We start from the raw sequence: 24,618 nt of genomic DNA, 5'->3' as shown, positions 1-24,618 counted from the left end.
AAAGATCAATCTCCCCACTCTGTACAGGATTTTGCCCATTAAATTCTGCCTCCTGATTACTGTGTAACTGGTATCCTATCCTATAGGATTTATATTTTATTTTTTTAATGTTTATTTATTTTTGAGAGAGACAGGAAGAGACAGAGCACAAGTGGGGGAGGGGCAGAGGGAGAGGGAGACACAGAATCCGGAGCAGGCTCCAGGCTCTGAGCTGTCAGCAGAGAGCCTGACGAGGGTCTAGAACTCACAAACAGTGAGATCATGACCTCAGCCTAAGTGGGATGCTTACCCGGCTGAGCCACCCACGCGCCCCGGATTTATATTTTAAATAAATCTTCTGGCTCTGATCAATTAATCAGTCAATCAGTGAATCATTCAGTACAACTAAATGTCCCTGGCTTCAATTCGTTTGCTTTTAGCACTGTTTTTCACAAACATTTTCTTCTGGTGTCTGCTTAAGATTCTCAATAAAGCCTCTTGGTGAATTTCCTAGCAACGTTACCTGCAGCTGGCGAATATGTCTCTCAATGGCAACAGGGCGCAATACAGCATCCACTATACCTGTAAATTCTATTGCAAAACTATTTCACCCCCAGAACAGAATGTGTGGATTATCTGGCCCATTAGCTATCCTGCCCTTTCACCTGGACTGCCCCACATATGTTCAGGACAGATTTGGAATTGGCAACATTGCCTTATGAATCATCACAATCAGATTTGTTATTGCTTAGAAAAATAGGGTCAAATTTAGAGTCCAGCTCTCAGGAGGGGAACCAGATTAGGAATGGTTTGAGACATATGGTCAGGGGGTGAGCCGGGTGATTGTGGCAGGACTCCATGCTTCCCGGACAAAGGTGCCTTCGTGGCTGTCATCTTCAAAGGAAAGCCCAGGTTCCTTGGAATGACACAAAATTCTACTGTTGACCTGGCTCCTGCCTACCTCACTAGCCTCAGCAACTACCCCTCTTGTCCAGCAGTTGATGCCATAGGAGCAGCTAGTAAGATTTGACAGATGAGTTCACCACTTAACCCACCACCAAGAAATAACCCCCATGAGTCAGCTTTAATATATAAATGATCTCTCTGGAAAACCATCATTTGTGGTCTTGAAGGCCCTTCAGTCTCCATGACATTGACACCCGGGAAGGCTGTCGCCTTGTGATGGGGTGTGTATGCCCAAAGGAGACACAGGGCTGGGAAGCAGATGATCTGGGCACAGAGCTGGCCATTAACCAGCTTGAGATATGGAACTAGTTTTTCATCTTGTGGAGCATGGGCTATGGAATCTGATGGAGCTGTGGGAGTCATGCCTTTGTCTCTCAGTCTTCTCCCGGCTGTCCACCACCGCTTTATGTGACCTGCTAGCGGCCTGGCTGAACCCACCCTGCAGACCTGGACACTGGAGGAAGGATGGAGGGCTGGAAGGACTGCAGTTGTATAGAAGACCAAGAGAATGCTGCTCACCATAGAATATCGCTAGGTTCTGCATTCCGCTGTAGACTGTTGCTGTAAGCACCCTATATTCCTTTGTTTCTGCCTAGCCAGTACAATACTCCAGACGCTACTCCATCCACACCTATGCAATCACGGAGACACTGGCTTAGCCCCTGCATTGTGTGTGGCGCAACGGAAGACCCAGGTGGTCACAGTTATCCCAGGCATTACTGGTGGGAATGTAAAATGATGCAGCCGCTTTGGAAAACAGCCTTGCAGTTCATTGAATGGTTAAATATAGAGTTATCGTATCATCCAGCGATTCCATTCCCAGGTAGTAATTCCCAATAGTAATGAAAACACGTGTCCGTGCAAAAGTTCATCCACGCATGTTCACAAGCATTATTCATAATTGCCAAAAAAGTGGAAATCCAACCCAAATGTCCATCAACAAATGGATGGATGAAATGTGTTATATCCAAACACTGGGATATTATTTGGCCATAAAAAGGAATGAAATACTGATATATGCTATCACAAGAATGAATCTTGAAATTATGCTAAGAAACCAGTCACAAAATGCTAATATTATATGATTCCATAAATATGAAATGTCTAGTCTAAGCAAATCTACAGAAACAAAAAGTCGATTTTGACTGCCTGGGGCTGGAGAAGTTGGGGAGAAATGAGGAGTGTCTACTAATGGGTACAAAGTTTCTTTTTTGAGCTGATGAAAATGTCCTCAACTGATTGTGGTAATCTTTGCACAATTATGTGATTATACTAAAAACCATTGAATTGTACATTTTAGATGGGTAAATTCTGTGACTTGTGAATTTTACCTCAATAAAATTGCTTCTTTAAAAAAAACAGGGAGATAAAATAAAATACATTGTTGGTAAAACTGGTACAGCTGCCTTGGAAAAGCTTGGCAGTTTAAAAAAGTTAAACATACTCTTATCATATCACCCTGCAATCCCACATAGGAATCTACTCCAGAAAAATGAAAATTTATGTTCACACACAAAAAATTGTAAGCAAATATTTGCAGTGGCTTTATTCATAACTACCAAAACCTAAGGCCTTTCAATAGACAGATAAAACACGGTACACCTATACAAATCTACCGCAACTAAAACGAAGAACAACTGATAAATGCAACAACTTGGAATTTCACAAAACATTCATCCAAGGGAAAGAGGCCTAAGTAAAGGGTTCCTTCTATATGACATTTTGGAAAAGGCAAAATTATAGCAGTAGAAAACAGATCTCACACCTTCCAGGTGGTAAAGATGGGGGGAGAGGTTGACTACAATGGGGTAGCACCAGGGAAATTTCTGGGAGGTGATGAGACAGTTCTGTATCTTGATTATGGTGGCTGTGTACATATTACCGTGCATTTGTAAAAATTCATGGAACTGTACAGGAAAGGAATGAATTTTATCTCATGTAAACTAAAATAAGTGGACCGAAAAAAAAACAGGGGCGCTTGGGTGGCGCAGTCGATTAAGTGTCCGACTCTTGATCTCAGCTCAGGTCATGATCTCGTGGTTTGAGCCCCACGTTGGGCTCTGTTCTGATGGTATGGAGCCTGCTTGGGATTCTGTCTCTCCTTCTCTCTGCCCCTCCCCCACTTGTGTGTTCTCTCTCTCTCTCTCTCTAAATAAATTAATAAGCTAATTTAGTTTGTCATTGGGATAGTGCAGCAGTTTTCGGGACACAACAAGGATTTTCAGTGTTACTTTCAGTGTGAGTACAGCTCATATACTGATATGTAGGGAGGGTTGGTAAAAAGCAAGGAAAATGAAATGTGAGTTGGGGTCTAGTTGGGCAGGGTTTGTCTGCCATCTCAGAAAGTGGTCAGTAAAGAGGACCCTGGGACATCTGTGAGACAAAGATGTGGTCTTGTAAGGCCCAGATATACAGAAACTAGAGAGGTGGGGCTGACAAACTAGACAAGAGATGCTGACAATGATTTTCAGACGTAACTAAGGGAGAGTGAACCTAATCACAAGAAAAACAAATGAGGGGCGCGGGGGTGACTCAGTCGGTTGAGCAACTGATTTGATTTTGGTTCAGGTTATGATCCCAGGGCTGTGGGATACAGCCCCCTGTCCAGCTAGGTGCTGAGCTCGGAGCCTGCTTGAGATTCTCACTCTCTCTCTCTCTCTCTCCTCCCGCTCGTGCTCTCTCTCTCTCTCCAAATAAATAAATAAATAAATAAATAAATTTAAAAAATAAGTAAGAAAGAAAAATGACTTATTTTAAAATTTCAGTTTATTAAGGAGAGAACAGATTACAGGGGCCCTTTTTTCCTCTCCAAGGCCAGAAGAAAAGCTCAAGTTCCTACTGCCCTCCTAGCAAGAAGCGCCTACATTGTTCCCACTTCCGGACAGGCGGACATATCTAAAGCCAGCTAGCAAAGAGTCTGCAGGATCTCAGCATGTAGTTAGGGACTAGATCTAGTTTTTAGGTAATACGCAGGCTGGTGGCTGCTCTGCTCAGCCATTGGGTAAAGCTTTGCAGGTCTGCAGTTCTTATTTGTGTTGTTTTACATAACCCACACAGGTTTTAACCTGGTACTTGTGTTGCTTGCCCTGACAAATAGTGAAATTGTTAACATGTTCCGAACACCCTAAAAGTACGGGTCAGGCCCAAAGATTCCTCCTGATGGATTGAGGCAGCTGCCTCTTCAGTGCTGAAATTAAAATCACTTACCTTGTTAAGGAAGAGTTGTAAGAATGGTTGACTCTTGAACAACATGGTGATTAGCAGCATCGATCCTGTGTGAAGTCGAAAATCCACATGTAAGTTTTGATTCCCCCAAAACGTAACTACCAATAGCCTGTTATTGACCAGAAGCCTTATGGATAACATAAACAGTTGGTTAACATGTATTTTGTATGTCATGTGTATTCCATATTGTATTCTTATAACAAAGTAGGTTAGGGAAAAGAAAATCATATGGAAGACTAAATACTATACTGTATTTATACTATACTATGTTATATTGTATATTGTATTTATTTTTAATCGTGTTTAAGTGGGCTGACTGGTGCAGTTCAAATCCCCGTTGTTCAAGGGTCAAGTGTAATCTTAAAATACTACAGCAATAAGAGGCTTGGTGACAGCTGCCCTGGAGGCAGACAGGACAAGTGTACCCTGTGTGAAGCCAGAGTGCAGTGGGGAGCCTGCAAAGCTCTTGTCTTTACTTGTGAAGACCTTAGAACCCTGCAGTCCAGGAATGGCCCAAAAGATGCCCACAAAGATCTGGAGAGAGCAGTGGAGAATAACATCTTGCGGGTGGTGGCCCCAGTGCACTCCCAAGAGGAGCCATCCAGTCCAGCCACTCCTGTAAACCACCCTGCACTATTCTGGGCACCCAGGGGCACATCCGGCACAACCTCTATGCTTTGTCTCAGGAGATCTGGCTGGAAGGCCACTGCCGGGTGATCTCTAGACACTGATCCCAGAGATCCCCTCCAGTGGCCTGGAGTCTGATGATGCATGGGAAACCCAGAAGCCGCTAAGGATGCATGCTTCCAGCTGTTGACCTGGTCCACAAGTAGGGAGTCATCTCCAATGGCTCCTGGAAAACATCTGACTCAGATGTAATCCTCTGCAATTGCATAGAGTTGACCCGTGAGCAGTTGACTGTATCCAAGGACAGATGGATCAAGAGCTGGGCACCAGGAGGAACAGAAGGATAACTGTGTATGACAGTTACCACTTGGAGATGGCCACTCCAGGATGGAGCGAGGAATTCCTCTGTGCAGGACAACAGCCAGAAGTGGGAGCTGGTGCATGATGGCCAGCAACCATAGGACATTTACGAAGATGAAAATGATGAGAACAGTGAGGAAAACTGGCACAGTGGGTGCCCACAGGAGGCGAACAGTGCCAGAGATGAAGATTCCAGAGGCTCTGATGAATAGGACAGCCTCAGGGAAAAGGAAAAAGGCAATGGCAGACCAGAGGTGTGAAGCAAATATCCTTCAGATGTGCAGGAGTTTGGCTCTGACAACCCCAATGACCTGGATTCAGACTGATGATGATCCTGTGATATCTATGAGGTTCTATCACAGGTCCTCGGGAGCTGTGTGTCTGCAGCGTCAGCTGTCCTGGTTATGCCTTCTTGGGTTTCCTAGCTTAACACATGGAAGGAAGATGCATGGCCAACATCACCATCCTACCAGTGAAAACTTGTGCTGAAGAAGTTTGTCTTTTCCAGTAACACCAGGGCTCCTTTGCCTCCATCAAAAATGATACTATAGTTAAAAAAAAAAAAAAAAAAAAAAAAAAAAGCTGTGAAAATGAAGCTTCTTGGCGCAGGCATTTTCCCATTCTCCTCCTGTGCTGAAGCCAGTAAGTGGAGGAGAGGCTCCTGTTTCCTCGGCACTGGGACTTCCTACCTCACCAGGACACCTGCCTCCAGTAAAAGCCTGTTTCTCTTAATAGAGGGAATCTAGAAGGGCTACAGTGGGACCCTTATGGCAACACAGGCTGGATAGTAATAGTCATTAGTGAAGGAAATAGAATCTGCCTGAGCTCTGAGAGGCTTTGGTTAACAGCTGTCTCCACCTCCCTGCTTTCTGACTTTGATAATGGTTGTAAATATCGCTATCTTCCTCTGGCAGTGGTGCCAAGAAACAGGGAATGTGTGAATGTGATACTGTGTTTAGTGAAAGCTAACTTTAAACATGAAAAGGAAACAGCAGAGCAAAAGAAAAAAAAAATCAGTGACTTCCCTCTTCTATTTTTGTTTGATTGAAGGAAAACATCGGTTCAAACGAAAACGTAAGCTTTCTATTTGTTACACTTCTTTGTAGTATTACGAAGATTCCTCGAAATCTTTTGTATCATGAGCAAATATAAGCATGTATATTGTAAATTCGTATAGGATGACATCGAATAATACATTTAAGAACAAACAAAACATTTTATAGCTGCGTTCGTGTTTTGAAATGCACACAATAGCAGTCCATATAAAGAAACGTAAAAACCATCCCAAACTATTTCAAAGAAATCACACAAGAATGATTTTATTTTTGTTCTTTGTTTTCATTCCACGGAATTCCCTGCTTTGCTTGAGATCAAAAGATTATTAGAACAATAACAGTTTTTAAAACAGCACGAAACAAAGACATAACATGGCAGCCTGCCATAAGCGTTCTGAAAACTGCAAACCTTTATTTTCCTATTTTAGTATATGTCCTGCCAAAGTGAGCGCTTGTTTCATCTCCCTAAATCATCAGGAGAAGAAAGAGGAGTAAGCCAGGAAACACCGCAGGGGGAGAAAGTCATATCACAGTGCTAGAAAAAACAAGTCAGCAAAGAGTGAGAAATTTAATTCGGTTGTGGTATGAAAGGCGATGCCTGGCAGAGAACAGCAGTTATCCAGAGCAGGCTCCAGCAGGCGTCCCACTTCGTGAAGGGACTCCCCCCCTCCTATCCTAGTACTCAGGGCCCCCACATAGTAGGGAGGACAGGGGTTGGGGCAGTCATATCCCAGAGGAAACAGGAATCTGAAGGGCTGCAGACGCCAGCCTATGAGGAGGCGGGTTTTCTCCGTGTTTTGCTCCCCATTGTGTCACAGTCCCCTGAGGTCCGTGATCTACTTCCTGGCCTCCAAGAGGTCAAACCGGTTCCCATCCAGAGATCTTCTTGTGCCACCTGTCCCCAGACCCGAGCTGGCTGGGTTTGGTCTCTGTGATCTTCTCACCACATGGTGGCAGAGGGTTGAGTCCTTGAGGGGGTTAAAAGTGGCTTGGCCATGGGCTCCCATCTCATGCCACTGTGCTAGGACTTGGTAAAATTAACATTTGTTAAGTGGAGCATAGGGTGCTGGAAGGTGAGCCCCCTGCTCCCCAACCGTATTTCAACAACAGACCTCAAGACAAAGTGCAATAGAGAAGTTTATTACTCACAGGTCCTGAGGGAAGTACCCCGCTTTCCTCCAGGGGTGGAGAGATCAAGGCAAAGTGCAGATGGGGAGGTGGGACCTGGGCCACATGCCTTTAATCAGGGTCCCTGGGTGAAGTGCTTTGGGGTTCCCAGGCTGAACTGATCAATTCCAACCAAAGAGTGGGGTTTTGGTAAGTCCCAGGAGGTCTTATCTAAGTAGTGAATAAGGCTTGGGGAGGCAGGTGAGATTGTTGACCACAAGGGCTGTTGGGGAAGTCATATCTGGAATTTGCCTTTGCTTGTGACTCTGTGGCTGCTATCTTGGGCCTGCGCTTGCAGGAGGGGGCTAGTGTCAGTTCGAGGCCCTTGCAAGCCCCTTGGCCAAACAGAATGGATGGGGGGGTTGGGGGGGAGGATGGCAATACCTTGGAGTAGCTTAGCTAAACTCTCCATAGAAAGCCTGCCGATGGTCTGCTGCAGACCATGGCCTAGGAAGGCGCGCAGCCCCCACCGTGACCCTGGCTCTGCTGGGAGCCACCCTGGCCGTGGGCAGCGTCTGCAGGGACAGTGCCAGCCTCGGGGACAGCTTGGGTTTCCTGTCGCTGAGCTGAGGCCCCTCCAGCTCCGGGTGCACCCGACCGCCTGGGGATGCGGGATTTTTATTATGGAAATCCAGCCTTGGAGAAGCAGGTTCAGAGGTTGGACAGACCCGGAAAAGGCCCACCGACCCCACGCAGGACTCGATTTCAGGTCGGTTCATTTGCCAGATGCGGCGCTCTTGGAACACCTATGGTCTCTGGTTGGGGCCCCTCCTGCGGATACCACCGTGGGGAAAACACCCACTGGCGGCGGAGGGGACCAGGCAAAGGGCAGGCAGAGCGGCGGCTGCCCTGGGACTGGGTGGGGGGGGGGTGGGACGGCGGGTGCACCGTGACTGCCACCATCACCTCTGCTGTCCCCAGCCTCTTCCGAGAGGACACTCTAGCCCTCTCACCCCCATTTTCAGCCTGTACAGTAAATAGCCAGATAACAAAACTCTTCCCGAACTGCTAAAAGAGCCGAACTATGCACTCTTGGAGCCAGATGAGAGCGAGCCATACCTTTATACCTATCATACAATTCACTGTATAAATTGGAGTTGTATTTAGACCTTCAGCCTTTCCAAAGAAAAGATGTACTAGGAATTAGTTGGCCTTCCGGGCAGAAGGGTATAATATCCAGGGAGGCTGGCCTGGGAGGAGAGAACAGCGCAGCCACTCAGCTTCTCAGAGTCAAGAGAAAATAGCTAGTTTTGGCGTCCTCGGTTCCCATGGTGACACTGCCCAGTCTGGCAGGAGCAAACACACTCACAACCATCCTCCTCAGGGAGTGGGGAGTCCGGGGCCACCCGAATGCCACACCTTAAAGCAGTCCTCACTAGTTACTATGATTTGTGGGATCGTCCCTCTATGGGGTAGCTGCTGGTATCAGAGGCCCGGAAACTTAGAGACAACTAACCGTCTGGTTTCATGGAAGTGAAAGTCCTCATACCTGCAACTGATTGTGGTGGTAATGGTGGCAATTCAAAGGTAGGAGGGGAGGGGACTTGGAGGTGGTAGGAGTAAGGGAGGAAAGGGTGTTAATGACCTGCACCCTAGACTCTAGAAACTTGTCCAGGCTGCCCCCAATTCCTAGACCCAGCCTAGCCCAACTGGATCTGCAGTCAGGGCTCCTGTTAAGAGGAAAAGGTGACAGCTCATGTGTGTAAATTGGAAGACTTGATGTTGCTACTATGGCAGTACTACTCCCAAACTGATCTACAGATTCAAACAACCCCTATCAAAATCCCAGGCTGACCCCTTCGAAAAATTAGACAAGCTGATCATAAAATTTTAGGAAAATTTAATGAATCCAGAAGAGCTAAAAACAATATTTTTAAACAATAATTTAAATATTTTAAATACTTTATTCTTTAAAGAATAAAGAGACTCACACTTCCTGAATTTAAAACTTACTACAAAGCTACAGTCATCAAGACATATAGAATATGGTACTGGCATAAGGATAGATGTGTAGATCAGTAGAATAGAATCGAGAGTCCAGAAATGAACCCTCATGTTTCTGTCAATTGATTTCTGACAAGGATGCCATAACTATTCGTTGAGGAAAGAATAGTCAACAAACATTGCTGGGACAACTGTATATCCATATAAATATGAATGAAGTTGGACCCCCTACCTCACACCATATAGAAAACTCAAAATGGATTTTTTAACTCAGAATGGACCAAAAACCTAAATGAAAGAGCTTAAACTCTAAAACCTTTTGAAGACAACATAGGTGTGAATCTCTGTAACCTTGGATCAGGCAGTAGTTTTTTAGATATGACACCAAAAGCACAAGTAACAAAAGAAAAAATAGATAAACTAGATATCATAAAAATTAAAAACTTTGTTTTTCCTTTCCCATCCCTCCACCCACCTCCCCTCTGCTAACTATCTGTTTGTTCTCTACAGTTAAGAGTCTGTTTTTTGGTTTGTCTCTTTTTTCTTTTCCTCTGTTCATTTGTTTTGTTTCTTAAATTCCACACGAGTGAAATCATATGGTATTTGTCTTTCTCGACTGGCTTATTTCATTTAGCATTATACTCTGTAGCTCCATCTACGTCATTGCAAATAGCAAGATTTCATTCTTTTTTATGGCTGAATAATATTCCATTGTATATACATAAACTCCATCTTCTTTATCCATTCATCTATTGATGGACATTTGGGCTGCTTCCATAGTTGACTATTGTAAATAATGCTGCAGTAAACATAGCAGAGCATACACCCCTTCAAACTAGTGTTTCCATATTCTTTGAGTAAATACCCAGTAGTATGATTACTGGATCATAGGGTAGTTCTATTTTTAATTTTTTTTGAGGAACCTCTATACTGTCTTCCACAGTGGTTACACCAGTTCACATTCCCACCAGCAGCACATTGGTTCATTTTTCTCCATATCCTTGCCAACACTCGTTGTTTTTTGAGTTTTTGATTTTAGCCATTCTGACAGGTGTGAGATGATATTGGGGTTTTGACTGCATTTATCTGATGATGAATGATGTTGAGAATCTTTTCAGGTGTTTCTTGACCATTTGTATGTCTTCTTTGGAGAAACGTCTGTTCATGTCTTCTGCCCATTTTTAATTGGACTATTTGTTATTTTGGTGTTAAGTTGTGTAAGTTCTTTATATATTTTGGATACTAACCCTTTATTAGATATGTCAATTGCAAATATCTTCTCCATTCAGTAGGCTGTCTTTTAGTTTTGTTGGTTGAAGATTAAAAACATTTGTGCTTCAAAGAACACCATCAAGAAAGTGAAGATTTGGGGCACCTGGGTGGCTCAGTAGGCTGAGCGTCCGACTTCAGCTCAGGTCATGATCTCATGGTTCATGGGTTTGAGCCCCGCATCGGGCTCTGTGCTGATAGCTCAGAGCCTGTAGTCTGCTTCAGATTCTGTGTATCCCTCTCTCTCTGCCCCTTCCCTGCTCTCTCAGAAATAAATAAAACATTAAAAAATTTTTTTAAAATAATAAAAATAGAAAGTGAGGACTTAATTGACAGAATGGAAGAAAATGTTTGCAAATCCCATATCTAATAAGGGATGTATCTAGAATATTTATAGAACTATTGCAGGCAAGTATTTAACACAATGAAAAATAGGCAAAGGGTGTGATATTTCTCCAAAGAAAATATTAAAATGGCCAATATACACATGGAAATAGGCTCAATATCATTAGCCATTAGGGAAATGCAAATCAAACCCACAGTGTGATACCACTTCACACACACTAGCATGGCTATAAGCCAAAAGACAGATCATAAGGGTTATTGAGGAATTGGAGACATTAGAATCTGCACACACTACTGGTGGAAATAAAAAACAGTGAAGCCCCTTGGGAAAACAATTTCTTCAAGTAGTCAAACATAGGGTTACCATATGACCCAGTGACTCCATTCCTAGTGTTATGCTATATGTTTATCCTTATATAGGATAAACCTATATGTTTATCCTTAGCAGGGTGATGGTTTGCAAGCACCCATCTTGTGCAGCAGGTGAAGGACCCCATTCCTGGTGGGACATAGTAGTGGAATTGGCCAGGTGCTATATGATGCACATGCTTACACACAACAAAGGAGCATATATCGGGTCAGAAACAAAGATATTCCCACACGATGCAATACGAGCCCCACTGGCTATGAGGAACCAATACCCACTGGTGAAACTGATCTTGCTTTGTCCCTTCTCTATGTGAGTAAAGCATTGTTTTATCTAGTGCCTCTCTAAGTCATGTCTTTTTTGATGACCCTGACAGGAACAGACTATGAAGTGTGTTGATCTCCAGAGACTTCTCCTCTTCATTTCACATTGCTTGTGTCCTGACTAAGATCCTAATCCCTAGAGTCTGATCACCTGGACTATTGATCCATTTTCTGACTTAGGCCCACTGTGTTCCTCAGTTTTCAGAGCCTGCTGCATTCTGTGGCTCCCCCATCAGGCTTTTCATTTAGCTGCTCCTATGCTGGGCTTCCCTTAGTCTGTGCCGAGCAGCGCTCAAAGCAGGAAGAGTGTTATTAATAACATCAGATTTATTATTACTGGCTGTGTGGCCTGGCAAGAGACTTAGGCTCCCTAAGTCTTAATTGCTTTCACTATAAAGTGGGGATAACAATCCTAACTTGCAGGGATTAAAAAAAAAGCATTGAAATTAGTTTAAGAATTATTTTAAAAAATATTTATGGACATGGAAAAGTATTCCTCAAAAAACATTAGATCAAAACATTAAAATATACGCCTAGAAATACCACAGAAGCCCAAATCTATTTCTTAATGTTTATGTACCTATATGTACATATGGAAATACATTAGCAAGTTAACAATGCTTCTCTTTAACGGTAGGATTATTGGTGGGTTTCGTTTCACGTATTCCTAGATTTTCTAGTTTTCCTTTAGTGTGTTAGTATTACAATTAGAAGAAAAGTGAAGGAAAAATATCACAGATCATACTTTCTTTTCCTTGTAAGTTTTAGGACTTTACTAAGTTACAGTGTTTTGCTACAATAAAACTCTAGATTAGAAAGACCTTGAGGGGGCCTGGGTGGTTCAGTTGGTTGAGCTTCAAACTCCTGATCTCCTTGATCTCATTCGGCTCATGTCATGATCTTACAGTTCTTGAGACTGAGCCCTGTGTCCAGCTCTGTGGGTGTGGAAGCTGTTTAGGATTCTCTCTCTCCCTCTGCCCCTCCCTTCCTCAAAAAAATAAGTAAATAAATAAATAAATAGGAAGACCTTGAAAAGTTACTCTGCCTCTTCTGACAGGATTTCACTGGTGTATTTCTTCGCTGACCCACTGGTGTATTTAAAACATAATTTCTCCTCCCATTTCAGAACATTTTTGTGGCTATCTAGCAACTTTTTGTGTTCTCTTCCTGAGTCATTTACAGAAAGGTAACTGCTGATTATTTTTAAGATCTTAATGAGCATGATTATGTATTAACTAACTGACATTTATCTATGAGGCACCAGGTAGATGGTGAACCACATACTAACAAAAGTAAAGAGCTTGTGTCCCTGACTTCAAAGAGGTTCCAGTTTAGTTAGTGCAATGAGAATAATATATGTTAACCAATCAACGATATTCAGCAGTATTTGATCAATAGTAATCTTTATGGTATGGAAAATTAGTTCTCAAAGTGTTGTCTGTGGATCCCTGGGGATTCCTGAGATTATTTCAGGTGGTGCAAAATCAAACTGTGGTAGGGTCCCGTCCCTAGGGGAAAAAAAAAAAACAAAAACCCTCGAGGCAACCTGGTTATAAGTGTACGTGACAACATCCTTCATGACCTTGTAACATAAGACCACTTAATCAGACTACAGGTTTGTATGTTACCATCTATGGGAGACAAAAAAGTGGAAAATATGCAAAAAACTATACCATGTGGTGCGTTCAGGGCTCAATTCTTCAGTACGAACCCAGGTGAGCAGTGCCGGCAGGAATAAAGTTGCTTCCTGGAAAGAAAAGCCTCGGTGTCACAACTCTCTGTGCAAGAATCCCAGTACAAAACCTTTTCATAATAGTAAGGCTCCCTCCCCCTTCTCAGCTTATTAATAGTTGCACCAATGGGGTAAGAGCGATGGTTGTTAAAACTGGAGACACTTTAGCACAAACACAGGCAGTTTCTCCACACTATACAGTTGACCCCTGAACAACACATGTTTAAGTTTACATGCAGATTTTTTTTCAATAAATACAGTAGAGTACTGAAAATGTGTTTTTCTTACTTATGATTTCCTTAATAACATTTTCTCTTCTCTAGTTTCTCTTTCTCTTCTCTAGTTTTACTGTAAGAATACAATAAAAAAGTGAGGACTTTATAATACATATAAACACACAAAATACATGTTAATAGACCGTGTTATCAGTAAGGCTTCCAGGCAATAGTAGGTTTTTAGTAGTTAAGTTTTGGGAGGGTCAAAAGTTATGTCAATTTTCAACTGCATGGTGCTCAGTGCCCCTAACCCCCACGTTGTTCAAAGGTCAATTGTAATTAGTGTATTTTAAGATGGGAATTTTTAACTTTTTGGTCTTAGGATTCTGTTATACTCTAAAAGTGGCAGCCCAAAGAGTCAGTTAAAAACAAAAACAAAACCAGCCAACCAACCAAACAAACAAAATAAACATAGGTTCATGAAAGGGGAATATTGGCTGGGGCTGTGTAATGGCTTCTTCCCACATAGCACAGTAATCGCACCTGCTTTTTAAATTTAAAAAATTTTTTTAAATGTTTATTTTTGAGAGAGAGAGAGAGACAGACAGACAGACAGACAGACAGCATGAGCGGGGTCGGGGGGAGCAGAAAGAGAGAGGGAGACACAGAATCAGAAGCAGTTTCCAGGCTCTGAGCTGTCAGCACAAAGCCCAAAGTGGGGCTCAAGCCCATGGACCAGAACACAAGATCGTGACCTGAGCTGAAGTCGGACACTCAACCAACTGAGCCAACCAGGCACCCCAACAGCCTGTTTTTGATTTATAGCTGACAGTAAGGTTTAAGAGAGGTAATAGAGTAGCTTACAGCCTTTCAAGCAAAACCAGGACAACCATAGGGCTAGCTCAATTGCATTCAGCAACACCTGTCTTGTAAGGCACGTTCTATCTGGGGAAGAAAGAACAGTTTTTCTTGATGGCCAGAGTGATTATGCAGCATAAGCACATAAACCCAAAAAACTTAGCAAATAGGCTCCTAAATTTGGGAGGTGGTTTATCAGTCAGTCCTGTGGGCAGCCTGTGATGATGCTTTGGGACACTGACACTGAGGCTTTGACTTGCCAACCAGTGGGTTATCTATCATCTATTAACAGGTTGGACAATGGGGGGACCCTTACTCATCCACCACTTAGGCAAGAGCATTTGCTACTGGATCCCAGGGAGTTTTAATGTTCACTGTCTTAAACTATCAAGTGGACAAGCAGTCCTTCAGCTTAAGTAGTGTGGTGGCTAATAAGGCTACATGTATCATTACTACAGCTGTTCAGCATGGCTTGCCATTCTTCCACAGACTCAGTTAATTAGGAGACAAAAAGCTCAAACACATTCAGACAGTTTATTTTACAAGGTCATCATGGTATCAGTTTCCTGCATCCCTAGTCCCATTAAACAAACAAACAAACAAACAAACAAACAAACAGTAAATCAGAGGAGCCATATGGGTAGTACCAGTGGTGGTCACTTTTCTGCTGAAAAATCACCTCTAAACTTGAGTCAAGTGCTTGTATAACCAGCAGTCATTCCCAAAGGAGAGGTGAAGTGGTAAGTCTTGTGGTCAACTGCAGCCGGGAAGATGGATGAGAAATGGCCTTCGGGCTATTTCTCATAAGGCTGCTTCTCTCCCTTGGTTTTGGGGAAATCCAGGGCATTCCACCGAGACTCAGACTGCAATTAAATTTTGCATACTTGGCCTGTATGGAGATGTATAAGGTAAACAGAGTGTCATGGTATAACTAGTCACTTGCAATATTTCAAACGTTAAATCAGTCTTGCATTTGGGTGATCATTCCTGGCATAAATACACTTCTTCATGGTGTATTATCATTTTTATAAATGGCTAGATGCAATTGCTTATATTTTGTTAATGACTTTGCATCTATGTAGAAAAAAATTTAACTTTGCCTAAAGACAAGTCTGTCTTTTACTCTCCTTGGCTTCTGGAAGGTAATCTCTAAGCCCTTTAATGTCATTCCTGACAGAAATGTCTTTGCCTGAGGGCCTTTAGTCACGGACAGTTAACAATGTGACTTAGGGTGAGGACTCTGAGTCACATGGTATGATCTCCTCCTCTTGAGGGGACAGAAACTGTGATCAGGCACATGGGCAGTCAACAGTGCATAAGTAATGGAACTCCAATAACGACTCTGGACAGCAAGGGTCAGGTGAGCTTCTCTGGTTGACAATTCTCCATGTGTGTTGTCACATATTGCTCCTGAGAGCAGCTAACTCTGTCTATGATTCCTAAGGGACAGGATAACTCAAAGGTCTGTATTTGGAACGCTTCCAGACCCTGTTCTATGGCAGATTTTGATCCTCTCCCTGTGATACCTGTGAATACAATTTTCAGTAAGTTCTGTGAGGCCTTCTAGCAAATTAGTTGGGAACCCCTGAACTTGCAATTAGTGTCAGAAGTAAGCATGGTTTGGGAGAACTCTAAATTCTATAGTGATGTCGAAAGTAAAAGCAGTCTTTTGGAGACTGTTTCTCAAAATTTGTAGCATTTATGCTCGTGGGGTAGGTTGGCCTGTCATTTTCTTTTCTTGTCTTTGTCTAGTCTGGTATCAGGGAAATGATTCTGAAAATGAACTGGGAAGTATTCCTTCTTCCTCTATTATCTCAAAGATTTTGTATAGGATTGGTCTTTTTTCCTCCTTAAATATTTGATGGAATTTATTAGTGAAGCTATTTGGGTTTGGGGTTTTCTTTGTGGAAAAGTTTTTTAATTAGAAATTCAAATAATCTAATAGCTGCTTGGCTATTCAAAATTTCTATTTCTTCAAGCGTTAGTTTTGCTAAGTTGTCTTTTTCAATGAATTTGTTCATTTTATCTAAGTAGTCAAATAAATATATTGCATTAGGTTGGTATAAATGTGTGAATAATATTCTCTTTTTGATATCTGTAAGATCTGTACTGATAGCTCTTTTTGCATTCATGAGGTGAGCAATTTGTGTTTTCTCACTGTTTTTTCTTAACCGAATAAATCATATTTAATTTAATAAATTATACTTAAATATTATAGTAATTGAATATAAATTTAATTCATTCAATTTAGTTATGTAACATTGAAATGTAATGAATTAGGTGGATTTGAATTAAAATTTAAATGTGTTAAATTAAATGGAAATTGAATTAAATTAAATCATATTAAATAAAACGTAAAATATCAAAGTAAAAAAATTAAATTGAAATTAAATGATACTTGAACAAATTGCATTAATATTAAATTATTTTGAACCAAATTAAATTGAGTAAATCAGAAGTCAGTAATGTTAAATTTGAGTAATTACATTTAAGTCATACTTGAACTATATTCCCTTAAACTTATTTTCATACATCAAATTGTAATTAACTTAAAATTGAATTATATGAAATTCATAAATTGATGTTAAACTAAATTTATCTGAATACCTTACCAACACATATTCATTTATACTAAAACTAATACATTAAATGAACAATTAATTTGATGAATTAAATTGTTTATTAAAATAAATTACAATCAAATTAAGATAACTCAGTATTAATTAATTTAAAAAAGGAGGCAAGTCTGGATTTGAAGTTCCATTTTGTGGATTAAAAACCTGTTTTAGGAAGAGAGGGTCACAGAATCCATGTTGCGGCTTCTGTGTCTTTGGTGTCTGTGATGGTGTGGAGGGGACAACGAGTAAAAACGTTTAGGAAAGGCGAAAAAATAACACAAAACCCCAGGTATCTGAACCATACACAGGACAACCATCAGTAGCAAAGACGTTGCTACGTCCAGAGCCAAGAAATCCAGAATAAATGTCAGCAAAGAGTGAAAATTTTCATTTTCCCCAGACCCCTCTCTTCAACCCGAATCAAGTCGTTCTGACTTTGAACGTGGACATGTGGACATTTAGTATGACCACGACTCGCGTATCCCGTGGGATTTGGGGTGATGGGGGCACTGACCTTTTGTATGTCATTTGACCTCCGTGGTTGCCAGAGTTAGATCATTACCCTGAGACGCCTAGCTCTCCGATCTGTCCAGATTTTTTTTTTGTACTTAATCTAATTTAAAACAGAATGTTAAAATTAATTTTATAGGAAAGAATTGAATGTGTATGAAACAAGAGAACCAAAGCGGACCTCACCAGGAACCTGTCAAATCCACAAGTCGGGGAAGACTTGGTGAAGCCAGTGTCTCGGATTTCAAAATCTACTTTGGTTAGGCCACTTTTCACCAGAGTCGGTCAGTCCACCACCGTTCATGGCCTTGCACCGTTGCTTGGGACTAATTCTGAGAAGCGAGAGCACTCCTGCAAGAGCCCAGGGGCTGAACAGTGCCAGGCCTGGCTGAGCGGGAAAGAGCGGTGGAAGGTAAACGTCGGAGACATAACAGGGGGAATGGTTTCCTTCGCAGCGCACGACACCCAGTCTGCTGGCGTCCCATTTATACATGTGAAAGGGTAAAGTGATTGAATAGAAGAATGAGTGTGACTTGATACAGGTCGTGTTTCGGAAGCCGCCACTTTTTCTGTGAACTTCTCAGCAGGACAAGCCTCCGGCGTACGGAATCGATGGTCAAAATGGCGGCACCTTGTGGAAGCCGCGATTAGGGCGCTGCCATGTATTGCCTGTAAACGTACGGACTCGGCCATCTTACGGAATCAGATTCCAAGATGACGGCATATGCGTGGAAGTGGAGCATAGGCGCGGCCATGTTGCCTGTAACGTTGTGTCCGTACAAGTGGTCGCCGTACGGACTCGGCCGACAGAGTGGCGGTGATCTCGGGAAAGCTGCGATGCAGGTGCGGCCATGTTTCCCGCACTTACGGATTCGGCCGCCTTACGGTCTCAGTAGTCAATAGTCAAGATGGTGGCGTCTGAGAGACTTGTAGCGGCTCTAGGCGCCGGATCTACTTGTTTGCTGCGGAGCCGACGCATTGGGCCTGCGCAATAAGAGTACGGTGCCCGGGAGGCGCGACCAAAGCGGAAGTAGTTGTGGGCGCCTTTACAACGGCCGCGAACGCCAGCGAGAGGTCTGTGTAGCAGGTTCGCGGGTCGCTGGCGGGGGCAGCGGAGGGGTGCGCCGAGAGCGGAGAGATGGTGAGTACGAGTCCCGGGAGGGGGTCGGCAGTAGAGGTCAGTGGGATTGGTAGAGGCGGGGTCCGTGGGCAGAGGAGGCAAGAGAGTCTGTGGTGAACAGTAGGAAGAGTCTGGGCAGTATGGTGGGCGCCCGTGGTGAGCCTTAACAGGGGTCTGTGGGTAGAACGTTGGGAGTCTGAGGTTCTGAAATTTTTCTGATGTGTGAACCATCTGGGAGTTTTGTGATGAGCCATTTTAGGGGTTCGTAATGGAAGTTTGGTGGGGGTCTCTCGATAGATAGTTCCGTGGCAATCCGAATGGGAGATTGGGCAGAGCCGCACCAGGCAGTGTGTAATAAGCTGTGATGAGTCTGTGTCAAGGAGTTCGTGGGGAGCCGTGATGGGGGGCGGGGTTGTCTGTGTGGTTAATAACGGGAGATCTATGGGAAACGGTGTTGGGAAGTGTGTAGAATATATCCCGTGGTGTCTGTGAGAAGAGATGGGGGCAATATGTGATGCGCGGTAGTTTATAACTAACCGTTATGAGTGTGTGGATAGAGTAATGGGGTGTTAGTGATGGGAAGTTTGAGACAGAATGATGGGATCTGAAAGAACGGTACTGGGGTGTTAGGGGTGAGTGATGGGAGTTTGTGGGGACCGTGATGCAAAGATCTATGAGGAACTGTGATAGAAAGTTTATTGGCAGAATGTTGGGGTTTGTGGTGAGCCACGATGGAGCTGTAGCAAGGAATGAGGCACCATGATAGGGGTTCTCTAAGAAGCCATGATGGGGGGGGTGGTCCCACAGGAGGGTGATGGCTCAGACCCAGAGCCTCCAGATGCTGGAGAGGACAGCAAATCGGAGAATGGGGAGAATGCACCCATCTACTGCATCTGCCGCAAACCAGATATCAACTGCTTCATGATGTGAGCCGGGGAGAGGCGGGTGGGGCTGACACCTGCAAGGTTGGGTGAGGCTGATGGGTCCGGCCCCTCACATCTGCACCACTCACCCCATCCTCTGCAGCGGGTGTGACAACTGCAATGAGTGGTTCCATGGGGACTGCATCCGGATCACGGAGAAGATGGCCAAGGCCATCCGGGAGTGGTACTGTCGGGATTGCCGAGGTGAGGGGGGGGTGCCTGGACAGGGCAGGCAGGTCCACCTGCCTTGAGGGAGAAGCCATAAAGGGAGGGTGGGTCATAGGGAGTAGTGACGTGTGTCTGTGGGTGATTGTTGGTTTGTGGTGAGTTGGAATGGAGACTCCACTGTGAGCCCAAACACAGGGTCCCACCAGAGGGGTTAGCCTGCCCTGGAGTAGGGGGACAGAGCAGGTGAGTGGGACAGAAGAGGAAGAAAGAGTTCTGGAACCATCCAAATCCCTCATTGTTAACCTGTCCTGGTCCCACTGTCTGCCCCGCAGAGAAAGACCCCAAGCTGGAAATCCGTTATCGGCACAAGAAGTCACGGGAGCGGGACAGCAATGAGCGAGACGGCAGTGAGCCTCGGGATGAGGGTGGAGGGCGCAAGAGGCCTGCCCCGGATCCAGATCTGCAGCGCCGGGCGGGGTCAGGGACAGGGGTTGGGGCGATGCTTGCTCGGGGCTCTGCTTCGCCCCACAAATCCTCTCCACAGCCCTTGGTGGCCACACCCAGCCAGGTGAGTGGCTGCCACGGCTGGGATAGGTAGGGTGATCCCGTGTCAGGCCCTCCTTGGGTTCCTGATTTCTGTTCCGGGCCCCTTCCCCCAGCATCACCAGCAGCAGCAGCAGCAGCAGCAGCAGCAGCAACAGCAGCAGCAGATCAAACGGTCAGCCCGCATGTGTGGCGAGTGCGAGGCCTGCCGGCGCACTGAGGACTGTGGCCACTGTGACTTCTGTCGGGACATGAAGAAGTTTGGGGGCCCCAACAAGATCCGGCAGAAGTGCCGGCTGCGTCAGTGCCAGCTGCGGGCCCGGGTGAGCATGGGTAGAGCTGGGCAGGGCCAGGTGGGGGCGTCAGTGTGTCCAGGAGGAGCTCATTGAGGCTAGGAGGGGTGGGCCAGGTGAGGTGGGGCCTACTGCACATAGACAGGTGGGAAGGAGCCTGACCTGTCCAGACGAATGGGGCGTGATCAGGTGTGCAGGGCTAGCAGGGGCGCCTCCAACCCCAGATGGGCAGAGTAGAGCCAGATGTTTCAAGGTGGTCAGGCATGTCAGGCCAGGTGGGGCAGGGTTCAGCATGTCCTAGTGATGAGAAGTAGGAGTAGTGGGTGCGTTTCTGGGGAGGCGAGGCAGGGTTAGTTGGTGGGGCTAGGCTCTTGTGGGAGGGGCTAGGGCAGGGCCACCCTCCATCCACTTGGGGCTGACCTGGGCCTTCCTCCTGCCGGCACAGGAATCGTACAAGTACTTCCCTTCCTCGGTGAGTCCAGCCCCCCAGGGCGGGGCGGGGCATGCGGGCAGGGCGGTCAGGGCCAGTCCTGAGATTCTGCCCTGCAGCTCTCGCCAGTGACGCCCTCAGAATCCCTGCCAAGGCCTCGCAGGCCACTGCCCACCCAGCAGCAGCCACAGCCATCACAGAAGCTGGGGCGCATCCGTGAGGACGAGGGGGCAGTGGCATCATCAGCGGTCAAGGAGCCACCTGAGGCTACGGCCACACCTGAGCCACTCTCAGACGAGGACCTACCACTGGATCCTGACCTGTACCAGGACTTCTGTGCAGGGGCCTTTGATGACCATGGCCTGGTGAGCAGGTGGAGCGTGCCATGGTGGAAGGGTGGAGGTTACAGAAGCTGAGTTTCCATGATGAGGAGAGAGAAGGCAGAGTATGGAAGGCTGATTTGGGAACTGAGTAGGTGGTGGGGTAGTCACAAGTGGGGCAGGTGGGTCAGCATATGCCTCACTTGCAGCCCTGGATGAGTGACACAGAGGAGTCCCCATTCTTGGATCCTGCCCTGCGGAAAAGGGCAGTGAAAGTGAAGCATGTAAAGCGTCGGGAGAAGAAGTCTGAGAAAAAGGTGACGGAAAGGGTGAAGTGGGTGTGGGAAAGCAGAGGGCAGGGAGGCGAGGGAGGGGCAAAGGTCAGAGGCTGGATGGGGCAAGAGCCAGAAGGGGGTGGAATACAGGGGGAGGCAGGCATTCAGGGCTGACTTCAACTCCACCCTGACCTGACCTGCTTTGTCCCACAGAAGGAAGAGAGATATAAGCGGCATCGGCAGAAGCAGAAGCACAAGGACAAATGGAAACACCCAGAACGTGCCGATGCCAAGGACCCTGCGTCGCTACCGCAGTGCCTGGGACCTGGCTGTGTGCGCCCTGCCCAGCCTGGCTCCAAGTATTGCTCAGATGACTGTGGCATGAAGCTGGCAGCCAAGTGAGTCATTCGTGGATAGTTCAAGGGAGTCGGGGAGTATAGGGTCGGGCATGACCAGATGTCTTCCGGTCAGTCACCTGCACACTGTTCAGTCCATGAAGCACCCCCCAATCCACCCCTCATCCATCTACCATTCTGGTGCTCATCTGCCTTTTTATCTACTGCTCAGTCACTTACCCTTTTGCTGTTTGGTCACCCATCCGTTCTACCATTCTTGGATCCACCCCCCGCCCCACCTATTTTGTTGCTTGCCACTTTCCCTGCCTGCACCCAACCAACTGCCTCCCTGCAGCCGCATCTACGAGATCCTCCCCCAGCGCATCCAGCAGTGGCAGCAGAGTCCCTGCATTGCTGAGGAGCACGGGAAGAAGCTGCTCGAACGTATTCGCCGTGAACAGCAGAGTGCCCGCACCCGCCTCCAGGAAATGGAGCGCCGATTCCATGAGCTTGAGGCCATCATTCTTCGTGCCAAGCAGCAGGCTGTCCGTGAGGATGAGGAGGTGAGCAGGCACAGGCCCAGCAGTGCGGGGCCCAGTACCTAGTCCTGACTGGTCTCATCGTTCTTTCCGCTCCACACAGAGCAATGAGGGTGACAGCGACGACACGGACCTGCAGATCTTCTGTGTCTCTTGCGGGCATCCCATCAACCCACGTGTTGCCTTGCGCCACATGGAGCGCTGCTACGCCAAGGTCAGGGTGTCAGCCTGAGGGGGAATCATCAGTGGGTCCGTGGGGGAGAGACGTGTTGTCTGGGGGGGTGTCTTGGGATGCAGCACACATCCACAGTTCCCTCCATTTGTGCTCATCCCTCCAGTATGAGAGCCAGACGTCCTTTGGGTCCATGTACCCCACACGCATTGAGGGGTGAGTGTGGGCGCTACGTGGAGTTAGAGCAGGGAGGTCGAGGCTGGGGTCAGAAGTGGCATGTTGGGGCAGGATACGGGCACGGGCAAGAACAGGTGGGTCTCCCTCCACTACCCTGTCTTTACTCCAAACCCCCAGAGCCACCCGACTCTTCTGTGATGTCTACAATCCTCAGAGCAAGACATACTGTAAGCGGCTCCAGGTGCTGTGCCCTGAGCACTCACGGGACCCCAAAGTAAGGTTTTCCCTCAACTCCTCCGCCCTTCTGTCCTTTCTTCCTCCTCACTGGCCCACATTCATCCCTTGCTCCCTCCTCTCCCCTCCTTCCTTACCTTTTCCCTACTTGACCACTTCCATGACCCCTGCTTTGCCTGCCTCATCATCCTTCATTCCTTTCCTTTTTCCTGTCATCTCCTGTTCCTCCCCTTTTCCATTCCTCTTCTCTCCCTGAACTTTCCATTCCTTCCTTCCTACCTCCCCGACCACTTCCCATTCCTGTCTTCTTTCCTGCCTCACCACCCCCATTCATCCCCGACCCCCCATCTCGCTGCAGGTGCCAGCTGATGAGGTATGCGGGTGCCCCCTTGTACGTGATGTCTTTGAGCTCACAGGTGACTTCTGCCGCCTGCCCAAGCGCCAGTGTAACCGCCACTACTGCTGGGAGAAGTTGCGGCGTGCTGAAGTGGATTTGGAGCGTGTGCGCGTGGTAGGTTTTGATGCTGGATGTGGCTGGGGTCAGGCGGGGCTTCTGGAGCTCCTTCTCATGGCTCTTTTCTGCTCTCCTGTCAGTGGTACAAGCTTGACGAGCTGTTTGAGCAGGAGCGCAACGTGCGCACAGCCATGACTAATCGGGCAGGATTACTGGCCCTGATGCTGCACCAAACGATCCAGCATGACCCACTCACTACCGACCTGCGCTCCAGTGCTGACCGCTGAGCCTCACAATGGCGCAGAAGTCCTCACACCCTGCATTCCAGGCTGGGGAGCTGCCCTGAATCCCCCATTTGTCTGTTCTGCCCTTCATATGTTTCTCCTGCGGTCCTTGAGTTTCTCCCTGTACCGATCCACCATTTGACTGCCCGGCTGCTGTTACCAGGGGGTCTCAGAACTTTTTCCTGTTCTTGTCTGTTCCTTTGTTTCTCCATTCTCTGTGCCTGGGCGGGACTGTGGAATCCGCTCACTCTTGCCTCCCCCCTTCCTTGTTTTGTTAATAAAATTTTGAAGAACTAAGATGACTACTGATGGTTTCCACACTTTATCCAGCTGCGACTGCATTTCCAAAGCCCTTGGGTAGATGGGCTGTGGCACACTTATACCTCAGGAGGGGCTGCAGTATACAGCTTCGAGTACTCTGTTGGCATTTACTCTGTGCTCTGCAGGAGCCCCCGTGGGCGTGGGGGATATGACTTGCTGAGAGCCCAATCACCTACATTCTCAGCCTTTCATTTTGAAACTGGGTATCCAGTTAGCGCTAATTCAGCGTGTGGCTCATTTACCACTTGTGTCAGCACTATTCTCCAAACTAGATGTATTCAATGGTGGACACAAGGTCCCTTGTTCCCCACAAGCCTCTCTTTTGGGACACGTATGTAACAGAAGTCTCCATCCCGCCCTCTTGATGTCAGTCTGGGAGTCCCCACAGCACTACGTTTCCAGAACGGACCCGCCCTTCTCGGTTGCACGGACCTTCTGTTTACCTGCGGCGAGGCACGCCCCCTTCTCCA

General features: G+C 46.2%; 1 protein-coding gene and 1 pseudogene across 2 annotated transcripts; both read left to right on the top strand.

The window, feature by feature from the left end:
- Positions 1-517: 517 nt before the first annotated feature.
- On the top strand, positions 518-5,483 carry LOC123587495 (annotated as a pseudogene).
- A 12,887-nt stretch (positions 5,484-18,370) lies between these two features.
- Positions 18,371-24,126, top strand: CXXC1 (CXXC finger protein 1). Of its 2 annotated transcripts, XM_045459062.1 has the most exons (15): positions 18,371-18,701; positions 19,488-19,606; positions 19,707-19,807; positions 20,104-20,339; positions 20,431-20,637; positions 21,053-21,079; positions 21,157-21,402; positions 21,567-21,674; positions 21,846-22,030; positions 22,323-22,530; positions 22,610-22,720; positions 22,845-22,894; positions 23,033-23,129; positions 23,448-23,600; positions 23,684-24,126. In XM_045459062.1, exons 1-15 carry the CDS (start codon positions 18,699-18,701, stop codon positions 23,828-23,830), a joined length of 1,998 nt encoding a protein of 665 aa, XP_045315018.1. In that variant the 5' UTR covers positions 18,371-18,698; the 3' UTR covers positions 23,831-24,126. The 2 variants fall into 2 exon arrangements, with proteins under 2 accessions (XP_045315018.1, XP_045315019.1); XM_045459063.1 differs by lacking the exon at positions 21,053-21,079.
- Positions 24,127-24,618: the final 492 nt, after the last annotated feature.

The sequence above is a fragment of the Leopardus geoffroyi genome, chromosome D3, assembly GCF_018350155.1.
Source record: "Leopardus geoffroyi isolate Oge1 chromosome D3, O.geoffroyi_Oge1_pat1.0, whole genome shotgun sequence".
NCBI lineage: Eukaryota > Metazoa > Chordata > Mammalia > Carnivora > Felidae > Leopardus > Leopardus geoffroyi.
This window is presented reverse-complemented; position numbering and strand designations above follow the sequence as displayed.

Bases quoted from the DNA above. Each gene is read 5' to 3' on its own strand.
- CXXC1 (XM_045459062.1), top strand. The intron at 21,403-21,566 runs GTGAGCAGGTGG...CCTCACTTGCAG, and splicing joins CCTTTGATGACCATGGCCTG to CCCTGGATGAGTGACACAGA. The intron at 22,721-22,844 runs GTCAGGGTGTCA...TCATCCCTCCAG, and splicing joins TGGAGCGCTGCTACGCCAAG to TATGAGAGCCAGACGTCCTT.